General features: G+C 39.5%; 1 protein-coding gene across 1 annotated transcript in view; it reads left to right on the top strand.

Annotated features, from left to right (window-relative positions):
• LOC109916137 (cyclic nucleotide-gated channel rod photoreceptor subunit alpha-like) overlaps positions 1-12,371 on the top strand; it is a 36,266-nt gene that overhangs the window by 7,126 nt on the left and 16,769 nt on the right. Inside the window, exon 2 of the mRNA XM_048599775.1 lies at positions 7,270-7,295. Coding sequence (XP_048455732.1) covers positions 7,270-7,295 — 26 coding nt within the window. The remainder of the gene's footprint in view (positions 1-7,269; positions 7,296-12,371) is intronic.

Raw genomic sequence — 12,371 nt, 5'->3', positions numbered from 1 at the left:
GGTGTAGAGCTGGATGAACACAGCGGGCCAAGCAGCATCAGAGGAGCAGGAAAGCTGACGTTTCATTTTCTGAAGAAGGGTCTCGACCCAAAACGTCAGCTTTCCTGCTCCTCTGATGCTGTTTGGCCTGCTGTGTTCATCCAGCTCTACACCGTGTTATCTCAGATCCTGGGGGATCTTGTTAGGATAGATATGGAGTGGATGTTTTCTCTTATGAGAGAATCTAGAACTCAGGATCACCGTTTAAAAATCAGTATCACCCATTTAAAACAGAAATCAGGTTTTTTTTTGCTTTCGGTGGGTATGTGCTTTTGGAACTCACTTCCTGAAAAGGTGGTGGAAGCAGAAATCTTATATATTTTTAAGTTACAGGTAGAAAGATTCTTGTTAATCAAGGGTTTGAAACATTATCAATGTAGGTGGAAGTGTAGATTTGAGGTTACAATCAGATCAGCCGTGATCTTTTTGAATGGCAAAGCAAGCTTAAGGGATTAAATGGCCTACTCCAGCTCCTGATTCACATGTTCATAAATTCACACATGCAGTCTTCCAAATCTGAAAAGAATGTATTCTGGGAGAATAGCAAAGCCTTCAGCTTAGCTGAATTTGTAAAGTCAAAGTCTTAGAAGGGAGTTGGGGGCGAAGTAATTGCTATTCTGTACACAAATGTGTAATATTACTAGTGAAAAATGCTTGGGGGAGATATTGTATATGGATCTGAAAAGGTTAATAATGAAGAGTGCCACAAGAACCATCCACAGTGATAATGTCATATAGACATGGGTAGAGCAGCTTACAATCTCTGACATCTGTTCTTCCTACAAGCCTCTGTAATATTGCCTAGTATATCGATGTAACTTAAACCTAATTGCTAAGATACAACAAACTATACCTTGTTAACTAAAAGAAACTCTTCCAGTTAAACCGGGAAGTGTTTTTCCTTAACAATGTTGGACCAAGCAGGTGGTAGTAAGATGTTGGCATCAATCTTCATCAAAAGAACCAACTCATAAAGCATAGTGAGCTGGCATAACAATTTAACAAATATTGTGATCAAAAGAACATTCAAAATTACCTCTATTCATAAAAAGATTCTCAGGCTTAAGCTGATGAGATATGACTGTAGTATAGTCTATGTTCCTTGTAATTTGTAAGTGGTCTTGAGGGCAGTAGTGGATCAAGTAGAGGGAGAGGATCTTATTCTTGTTGAAAAAATAGAGTCTTATTGTACAACTACAACCAAATCTCTTCCTGCAACTGACAGCAAACTCTGACAAATGCATGGTGCTCAAATATTGGATAAGGAGTGCAGAATGGTCAGAAACCTTTGCAGGAGTGATCAAGATATAGTCCATGTAGGGGTGACCTGTGGCTAGTACCTGAAAATACTAAGCGGCCCATGTCTGCTTACAAGATGGCAGACAGAAGCTAAACAAAACTAAGCAGCCTGCTCACACAGTAAAATACAATGGCACCTCTGAACAGAGCTGCTAGAAGGTCAGTAATGTTCCCATCTGAGACAGTTCTGATAAAAGGATGCCTTAGGACAGATAAGTGACCAATTCCAGCTTTATTAACGAAAGGGTGATTGACCCAGTAAATGAATAACATCAGGTGCTAGATTAGGTCCTCAAGCAGCTGCAAGGATAACAGCTAAAGTTATTTTGTAGTAAATAGTTGCCTCTTTGAAGCTAACAGCAATATTAAATAGTTTCTAGCTAAAAATGCTCTAATCATAGAAGTTGGTTTCAACACAATAACCAGGATATAATACAAGCCTTAAAAAATTTTAAGCTTAGATGTAAAGAAAAACTGGCCTTAGAAGACACCTTCTCTTATGCCCTGAGCAAGATAGATTGCTCACAACCCATAAATTACAAAATGCTGACAGAAGTAGTTGTATAATGTTACACTTATAATTAACATTATAATAGAAGTTAACATTATAGCAATTAGTTAAAACTAATTGACTTTTATTTTTACATTATGTAATTAGGACAGTGGGAAATATAAAAGGAGTAACTGAATGTGATAAAAGAAAGCACCAAAATACAATGGGTAACAGAATTCGAGCTGTCCTTACAGATAAACAAGCCTGAGAAAAACCTGAAGGAGTGTAGCCATTAAACTTTTGGAATGTGAATGAAGATCCCAAGGCCTAGAGATTACAATGTCTAACTAATACCATAAGATCATGGGAACCTGGGGCTGTCCATAGAAGTGCCATAATCGATTGGATGTCCCACAGGATTGGGTGTTTGAATTAAGGCGAAGGACAGTGAATATGTTATATTTGATAACTGTAACACTAAACATACAAAAATACTGTATTTCTTTGTAAAAGCGGCAGGTGCGTCATTGATCTATCTTTCAAAGCCAGATTCGGGGAAGATCCTTTAGCCTTTTCCCTACATAAACCGGTTTCTGCTGGAATAAACATCTTCTACTTGCCTGAATCCTGCCTGCCTGCCTCCTGAGTCTTTGTCCCAGCAGACCAAGTGCTGAAGAAATAACATGAGCAGAAACAACAGTTAACAATAGTGGAAGATTGATTGCTGTAAAACTATGGGATGGGTTATATTATTGAAAATGTGAACAGGAACCTGACAGAAACTCCATGGGGTCATCAAGGTAACACAAAGTGCAGAGTAGGAATGTAACAGGCGATGTAGTGGCCAGGCATTTCAAAAGACATACATTTTGTAATGCTAAACATGTGCATTCACAGCCAAATGCTTACAGAGACAATGATTTCTTCAACATTCCAAAGGTCATGAGAAAGGCTAGCAATTGACGTGTTCAATTTCAAAGGGAAGACATATTGAGTACTAGTTGACAATCATTCAGGATGGTCTGAAGTAGCAAACCTTCTCTCAACTGCAGTAGATTCAATGATCAGAGGAAAAGGATATTTGTGATACACAGTTTCCTGTAAAAATTAATATCGGACAATGAATCTCAATTTGTGAATGAGGGTTCAGGAAGTTCACTTTGGAAGAAAGCATAAACCTGGTGACAAATTCTTCACCCAATCCTTCATCAAACAGAAAGAGCAATCAAGACTGTGAAGTCAGTGGTACATAATACACAGTGGGAATTGGTTCTCTTCAGTTACAGAGCAACACCATTGATTAATGGATTAAACTCAACAGCAGAATTAATGGGGAAGAGGTTAAAAAAAAAGACCAGTTTCCGAACACAATGTCAAACCAAACATTATCTCTCAAGACCATGAGAAAGTAGAACAATTGAAGAAAAACCACAGCAAAAAACAATAGAGGCGCTGCAACTCTAGAGCCAGGTCAAAACTCCTGTTAACCTTAAAGCAAGGGCAGAGAATCTGGTTGAAGGACAGGAAGTCAGAAGCCACAGGTATATGAGAAACAGATCAACCACGATCTGATATTATCAGAATGCATGAATGGACATGCCAAAGAACAAGGAAGACATTGATCTTACTAAAGCCAAGCAGAGAGACTGAATATGATCACAAGTGTGCTGAGTGATTTAATCTATTCCAGACATAGCAGAACACCATATCCTCAGGGTGATTTCAAGTGAACTAGATTGGGACATCCAATCAGAATTTCAGATTGCTGAGCTGTGAACTTTGAACTCTGGGGACAGGAGGGAGATGGTGGTAATGGTGATCACAGTGGTGATGGTAGTAATTGTGTCAATAATGAGGATAATGATTACTAACATTATATAACTCAGTAATTGGGATGTTATGTTGAAGTTGTATCTGACAGTGGTGAGGCCTCTTCTGGAATACTGTGTCCAGTTTGGGTTGACCTGTTATATGAAGAATATTAATAAACTGGAGAGGGCTCAGAAAAGATATACCAAGATGTTGCCAGGAATGGAGGGTTTGAGATATAAAAATAGACTGGAAAGGCTGAGGCTTTTTCGACTGGAGCATAGGAGTTTGAGGGATGACCTTGTTGAGGTTTATAAAATCATGAGGGGCATTGTTAAGATAAACGACAAGGGGCCTTTCCCTAGTGTGGGGGAGTTCAAAACAAGGGGGCATCTTTTAAGGTGAAAGGAGAAAGATTTAAAAAGGACATAAGGGACAACTTTTTTACACAGAGTGTGGTTCGTGAGTGGAATGAACTGCCAGAGAAAGTGATGGATATTGGATAAGTTCATGAATAGGAAATGTTTGGAGGGATATGGGCCAAGCGCAGGCATGTGGGTCTAGATTAATTTGGGAACATAGTCAGCATGGACTAGTTGGACTGAAGTGTCTGTTTCCATGCTGTTTGATTCAATGACTCTATTGGAATAAGGTACACCAAGTAAGGAGTGAGCTGGGGAGAGATGTGGTATAATGAGATTCACATAAATCATACAACTGCTTATATGGCACTGGTAACAGTAAAGGAGAGGGCACCAGTCTAGAACAAGCATGTGAAGAGTTAGGAAATTACACTAGAGAACTGTGGTAACTATTACATAAAAGTAAAGTTACAGTATAGTCTCAGAGGACCAATGGGCTGAGTTTAATCTGAAAGTCAACACCTCAGGTGAGGGGTGAAGTTGAGATGACAGCATTTTCATTGTAACCTCAGGTGGTGTGGGAATTGAACCTATGCTGTAGGCAACAGTCTGCATTGCAAACCAGCCATCCAAGCTGACCAACTCCCTAACCTATTATGTAATAATGCAAGTAAAGGAGTTTCATTTTGTTAATGGGATGTGGGTGTTATTGGCTGGGCTTTCATTTATTGCCCAATCCTAATTGCCCAGAAGGTAGTTAAATTCAACCATGTCGCTGGAACTGGAATCACAGCAGGTCAAACCAAGCGAGGATGACAGATTTCTTCCTTAAAGAACCAGGTGTGTTCTTACAACAATTGACAACAGTTACACAGTCAACGTCAGGCTGGCTTTTTGTTTAAAACCAGTTTTATTATTGAATTTATATTTCACCATCTGTCAAGGTGGAATTCTAAACCATGTCACCTGAACAATGTTTGGGATTCTGGATTACTAGCCCAATGACTTTATCACCACGTCACAGCATCTGACTTAAAGGAGTGTTACACAAGGATTTGAAGAGCCTTACTCAGTGATAAGGAGCAAGCAGCCTTAGTAACAGTGTATGTGCAGACACCAATCGCCTGAGATACTGCAGACCAGTATTGCATTGTTCATGTAGCAGTATTAGCTTAAAGCACAAGATAAAGCAGTAGTAACAGACTGAAAGTAGAAAATCCTCCTTGAATCTTAAATATTTTAAGTTGGAGACCACTCCATCTTAAACTATATTCCCTAGTTCTAGATTCTCACACTAGGAAAAAAAGAACAGCTTCTCAATATCCACCTTGTCAAGTTCTGTCATAATGTCCAATCTGCTCAATATTTATGTATAAGATATAACCTATGCATCTCAAGAATAGCCAAGTGAATCTTCTCTGAATTGTTTCCAATGCAAGCACATTGTCTTTAAGTGCTGAGACCAAAATTGTGTGAAGTACTCCCGGTGCGGTCTCGTCACTGTGCTGTGGCTAGGTGGTGAATTTACAAATCAGAGTCATATCAATAGTGTGGGTTCAATTCTTGCACCAACTGATGTTGCATTGAACACTCTCCTTCTCAACCTCACCCTTACTCTGATGCATGGTGAGCCTCAGGTTAAACCACCACCAGTCATCTCACTGTAATGAGAGAGCTACCCTATGGTCTGTGCATGATGACTTTAACTTTATCCTTTGCAGTTGTGGCAAGATGTCTACACCTTTACACTCCATTCCCAATTCAATAAAACCAATATTCCATTTACTTTCCAAAGTACTAGCTGTACCTTATTATTTAGGGAAGGAAATCTGCCATTGTTACCTTGTCTGGCCTCCATGTGACTTCAGAACTACAGCATGCAGTTCATGGACAATTTGGGATCAGCGACAAATACTGGCTTTGCTTGCAACACATGCATTCCATGTAATAATAATACATTTTAAAGATTCGCATGTTTTTTTTCTTGATTCAAGTTGAATGATACCCAGATTCGTTTCTACCGCAGCATTTTGTAGTCTTACTCTAAAAAATATTTTAACTTTCTATTCTTCCTGTTAACGTGGGCACCTTCACATTTTTCCAACTTGTGCTCCATATGTCAAATATTTGCAAACTCATGTAGCCTACTTTCATCACTTTACAGAATATTTATGTCCTCTTCACAACTTGTTCTCCAACCTATCTTCATACCATCAGCAAATTTGACATTAATGTACTAGGTCCCTTCATCCAAGTCAATAGTACAGATTGTAAATATGTTCAAGCCCCAACACTGATCCTTGTGGCACTCCATTGGTTACAATTTCCCAATTTTGGAAAATTTGAAAAATAGTGACAGAATTTGATAGCACTGACCAAAAGTTAAAGACTAACAGTCATCAATATACGAGCTTCATATTGAACAGATGTATGCAGGAAGTGATACTACAAAGAGCATACAAAGTCTTCATGATTAGGGAGGGCAATTGAGCTCGAAAGTTACTTGCCATCAAATAATAACATGTGTTATGTGAAAGAGCCACATGTGGTGGCTCAGAGATCCCAGCTACAAGGGACATGCTGACTTGAAGTAAGATTCTGCTTTCAAAGAGTAACAGAAATAGCAGGTCTAGTCATCCCAAAGTGCTTTTGTATATTATTAAACATACCAGATGGTGAGCATCCACAGGTTAACCGAAGGAAAATATTTGGTCGGTATAATGGACTCCATTTCTTTTTGTTTCAATCTGGGAAAGTGCATTATGGCAGAGTCATCTGAAACAAAAAAGGAAAAACTATCAAATAATTACCAAAAGTTGAAATAACCTCCATTTATCCAGTCCTCTATATTTCAGAGGTTGAAATAGAGTGATGATGATAATAAAGCAAGGGAGCTGAGAAGGAACTGAAAAAGTAAACACCAATGATATTCCCTTCAGTGTAACTCTTTATAAGTTGATAATGTGGTATGGATCATAATAGTAACCAAATAACAAAAGGCTTTAAGGAATTCAAATATTTTGTAACTCCATAATCCTTGGCATTTTACTTGGGCGATTTAAAAATATGAAACGTGTATGTCATACATTATGGCCTTTAGAGTTTCTGTGGGAAATGAGTAGGTGTAAACCTTCAGTTTCCTTTGCAGATGTGACACGGGTTTCTTTTAGCAGCTCGAGGTATATTTCCTGTCAGTTAGATTGTGTAAAAAAGAACTGAGGGGGGAAGGTAGAGAGAAAGAAAGGAAGGCGTACAGAAGATGAATAGGAGAAGGAGCAAGAGGATAAAAACAATTAATGGATTTCGTGATCTCCTTTTAGTTCTACTGAAAGGTCAAATGGAAATTTTACTTTTTTAAACTATCATTCAGTTAATAGGTGGTCAAATGTAAAGGTGTTTTATTTGAAGTTATTAAAATTTCTTTTCACAGCAGATAAATTTTCTTTTTATTACAGTTCAGAGCAAATATGTTGAACTCCACCACCTGCAATTTTCCCTCCAAGTCACATGCCATCCTGACTCAGAATTAAATTGCCATTCGTATATCGAAACTAGGTCAAAACCATGGAAATATATTTTAATTCATTCACAGGGTGAGAACATCACTGGCTAAGCGAGCATTTATTGCCTATGCCAGAGGGCAGTTAAAAGTCAGCCATATTGCTGTGGGTCTGGAGTCACGTGTAGGTTAGACCAGGTGAGGATGGCGGTTTCCTTCCCTCAAGAACATTAGCGAACGAGTAGGTTTTGTTTCTAACAATCAGCAATGGATTCATGGTCATTGTTCGACTCTTAATTCCAGACCTTTTTTTTCATTGAAATCAAATTCCACCATCTGCTGTGACAGGATTTGAACCTTGATTCCCAAAGCATGGGGTGACACTGTGACTCAGTGGTTAGCACTGCTGCCTCACAGCACCAGCGTTCGGTTCCACTCTCGGGTGATTATCTGTGCAGAGTTTGCACATTTTCCCCGTGTCTGCCTCGCAAAGTCCAAAAGTGTGCAGGTTAGGTGGATTGGTCATGCTAAATTCCCCATAATGTCCAGGGATGTGCAGGCTAGGTGGGTTAGCCATAGGAAATGCAGGGTTACAGGGTGGGGATGGGTCTGGGTTGGATGCTGTTCGGATGGTTGGTGTTGACTCAATGGGCTGAATGGCCTGCTTCCACACTGTAGGGATTCTATGACTCTATGAGTATTACCAGGGTCTCTGGATTAACAGTCCAATGATAATACCACTCAGCCATCACCTTCCCAATTCCCTTCCGAACAGCATTGTGGATGTACTATACACAAGAAGATAGCTTACTACCAAGTTCTCCAGGGCAATTATGGACAATAAATACTCTCTTAGGCCATGAAGCTTACATCCTATGAACAAATGAAAAGAAAAACCACCTGGCACAGGGATGCCAAAGGCCCTTGTTATGCTTGAATGAAAGATGAAGGACTCCCCCAACATTCTCACTCCTGTGGTGGCTCCTGTATGCAAACACTTTGTGGAAAACAGTGGTGGCTGCTGAAAAGATCCAGGTCTAGCAGAATGCTCAGTAGCTGTCAAATACGTGCTTGGACCTGCACTTCTTCCCTCCCAACATGGGTGCTCAGCATCAATGGCGAATTGAGAGAGGGACAAGGGACCTCGATATAGCTTCATCTTAAAAAATGACCAAATGTAATTTGAGGATTGAGAGATTACATTGATGTATTCTTTAGCCGCGCAAGGTGACCCGACAAAGTGTCTATGTTCTTTTCGCATGAAGCAGCTGTCAAGCGACGCCACTTCAACCATCCCCCAACCCTCCATCTACCTCAGTAGGTCATGTCCTAGCAGTCCTCTGGTATGAATGAGTATATGGTGGATGTAACACACTGCTTTATAATGTCCTTGGGATTATGTGCTTTGGCCAATTAAGAGGATGAGATTGTTGAGCTCAGAGATCATATGGTGACAATCAATGGGCATAATGTACACTGAATCAATCCTTCAGAATTGCATTTCAGATTTAGCTCCTCTGATAAGTATTGGCATTCTGATTAACTGTGAATTGAATGCAGATGAATAGAATTATTTCATTACTAAAGTCAAAATGACTGCTGTAACCTCATAGAAGGCCTTATAGCCCAGTGCTAGCATCTGTCCCCTTTACCCCTATGGAAAAACTGTTAGTTATTCCTCCCACTTTGGATGTCATTTGTTCTATATTAAGATCTTAATGCAAAATTGATTTTTGAATCAATATTTTAGTATTCTATCTTTGTGTTCACTTTGCAGGCTCCAGCTGTGATTCATGATTAAACCTTCGATTCTACATGTCCCCTATTGTGTTGTGTTCCCTGTTCCCTGATGATATTTCACATTCCTCAATTACAAATGAGTCTCTTTCTATTAGCAAAAATGTTCCTGATTAACCGCGAAGTTTACGACTTGAGGTGCTGATAGCCTTGTTGGCCCTACATTCTCCCCATATCGAAGTCTGAGTGACCACGACTTGCATTGACCTCACTCTTTTGAAACCATGCAGTCCCTACCTGTAAGCCTACTATCCCTATTATCATCAATTTTCCCTTACAACTGTGACCATTCCCTCAACGACCCAATACATTGAGGCCAATCCCCAGACTATTGTTACTGAGCATTGATGGTAGATGTGGTGCCAGTAAAGTGGATAGTTTCAATGTTTTTGAGTGTTATTGAAGCTGCACTCATTTAGGTAAGTGGGAGCTATTTTATTTCACTTCGGAGTTGTGTCTTACAGATTTTGGACATGTTTTGGGAAGTCCTGAAGTGAGTTATTCACTGCATGGTTCCTAGCTCTTGTAACAATTGTATTTATATAGATAGTCCCGTTGAGTTTTTGGTCAATGGTACGCCCCAGGATTTTGATAATGGTGTTTTAAGCGGTTGTAATGTTACTGAATGTTTGAGGATGCTGACTAGATTCTCTCTTATTGGAGATGTTTATTGCCTGGCACTTTTGTGACATGAATAATCTGAAATAAAATACAAAGTCCTGGAGAAACTCAACATGTCTGGCAGTATCTCTGGAGACAGAAACAGTGTTAATGTTTTTGTGTCCATTATTGCTCTTCTTTGGAACTGGCAGTACTTTCTATTTTTATTTTGACAGGTAAGATCATACGACCATGAAAATGAGGAACAGGAGTATGCCATTCGGCCCCTCAAGCCTGCTCTGCTGTTCAATATGATCATAGCTGATCTGACTTCCTCACATCCACTTTCCTGCCTTTTTCCCCATAACCCTTGATTTCCTGATTGATCAAGAATCTATTCATTTCAGCATTAAATATACACAAGGACTCTGACCCCACAGCTCTCTGTGGCAATGTGTTCCAAAGACTCTTTGAGAGGAGAAATTCCACCTCATCTCAGTATTAAATTAGTGCCCATTTATTCTGAGACTATAACCTTTGGTCCTAGACTCTCCCATGAGGGGAAACATCCTCTCAGCATTTACCCAAGCCCTTAAGAATCCAATATGTTTCAATGAGATCACCTCTTATTCTTCTAAACTCCAGTGAGTAGAGTCTCAACGTGTTTAGCCTTTGTTGTTAGGATAATCCATCCATACATTCTCTGATCTGCCTCCAATGAAATTACATCTTTCCTTAAATAAGGGACCAAAACTGTTCACAGTGATCCAGGTGTGGTCTCACCAGCACCTTGTACAGATACAGTAAGACTTCCTTACTCTTGTAGTCCAACCCCCTTGAAATAAGGACCAACATTTCATTAGGCTTCCTGATTATCTGCTGTACCTGTGCACTACCTTTCTTTGTTATGTATACAAGTACCCCTAAGGACCTTTATGTCACAGCTTTCTGCAGTTTTTCCCCATTTAAATAAGATTCCATCTTGCAACCTGCCTTTCCACCTATTTTTGAGTCATCTACAGATTTGCCTGTGGTACATTTCTTTCTTTCCTTCAAGATACTGCTATATATATTGTAAACAGTTGTAGTCCCAGCATTGACCACTATGGAACCCCACTGGTCATTGATTGCAAACCAGAAAAGAACCATTTATCCCTACTGACTGCTTCCTGCCCATCAATCAATTCTCTATGTCAATATACTACCTCCAGCACTATGGGCTCTTATCTTATGGGTTAACCTTTAGTGAGGTATCTTGTTGAATGCCTTTTAGAAGTCCAAATAGGTACCTGCTTGGTTTCCAAAGGTGAGTTTTTGAAACATCAAGTTTGTCATTTAGGGAAAAATTAACAGAGAAGAGAAGTTAGTATGCCAAATTATGTAAGTAATGAAATGCAAATGTTGCAAATAGTCCTGTTGCTACCTGATCACAAGAATTTGATCTCATCATGTAAAGACTTGATTGCAACAGTTTAACTGGGTGGCAAGAATCTTATTTTTGGACTCTCGCTAGGTTAAATCATCACTCTTGCCATTACTTTCACACCTCAGGTAGGGAAAATATGCAACCTCTCTCTGTAAAATTCAGTCAATAGAATTTTTTAAGTGGTTATTAATGACTAGATCATTTGCTCGGATGTAATGGCTTGAGTGAAATTTGCCATAGTTCCATACGCTGCTCTTTCATGGGATAAATCTGACTAGTGGTGAGTTTAACCTGAGGATCATCACAACTTGGGCAAGGTTGAGAAAGCAGGGTTTTTATGGTGACCTCAGGCATAGGAACTGAACCTGTGCTGTGGGCATCACCTTGCATCGTGAACCAGCCATCCAAACAATTGAACTAACTCACTCCACCTCCAAGAAATATTGACTAGAAATATTCAACACACACATACATTTACTTTCTAATCATTGAGTTATGCTTTGCATGCTAAAATGAAACCTTGAAGGAAAGTGACAGCGTTAGGGTGTTGTCATTCTGGTGCTTAGTCCTCAGTATCGATGAGTTAACAACATCATTGTTAGTCTGTTGGTAAACATCATACAACCATAATTATACTTAAGCTGGAAGTTTTTACAGTTGCATCTTACGCAGTGACTTGCAATTAACCGTGAGTAACTTACTCCATCTACACTTCAAACCTATTGAGTTTGGTGTTGACCTGGATATTCACACCAGTCAGGCACATTATAACCGCCCAATGCAAATTTCAACTCCTTTTCAACACAGAGGAAACCGCAACATGAGTCGCTCCAGCAATTTAACACTGCCCATAGACATGACATTGATCTTAGATATTAAGTACTTAGATGGCATTTGAATCAAATTATTTTTGATCTGTTATTTTTGATCCAAATTAACCAAACTAATTTGTGCTTAAGATGTAACAAGGTATAGAGCTGGATGAAAACAGCAGGCCAGGCAGCATTAGAGGAGCAGGAAAGCTGACGTTTCGGGTCTGGACCCTTC

The sequence above is a fragment of the Rhincodon typus genome, chromosome 1, assembly GCF_021869965.1.
Source record: "Rhincodon typus isolate 14 chromosome 1, sRhiTyp1.1, whole genome shotgun sequence".
NCBI classification, from domain to species: domain Eukaryota; kingdom Metazoa; phylum Chordata; class Chondrichthyes; order Orectolobiformes; family Rhincodontidae; genus Rhincodon; species Rhincodon typus.
Note: the sequence above shows the minus strand (reverse complement) of the source record. Positions and strands in the feature narration are given on the sequence as shown.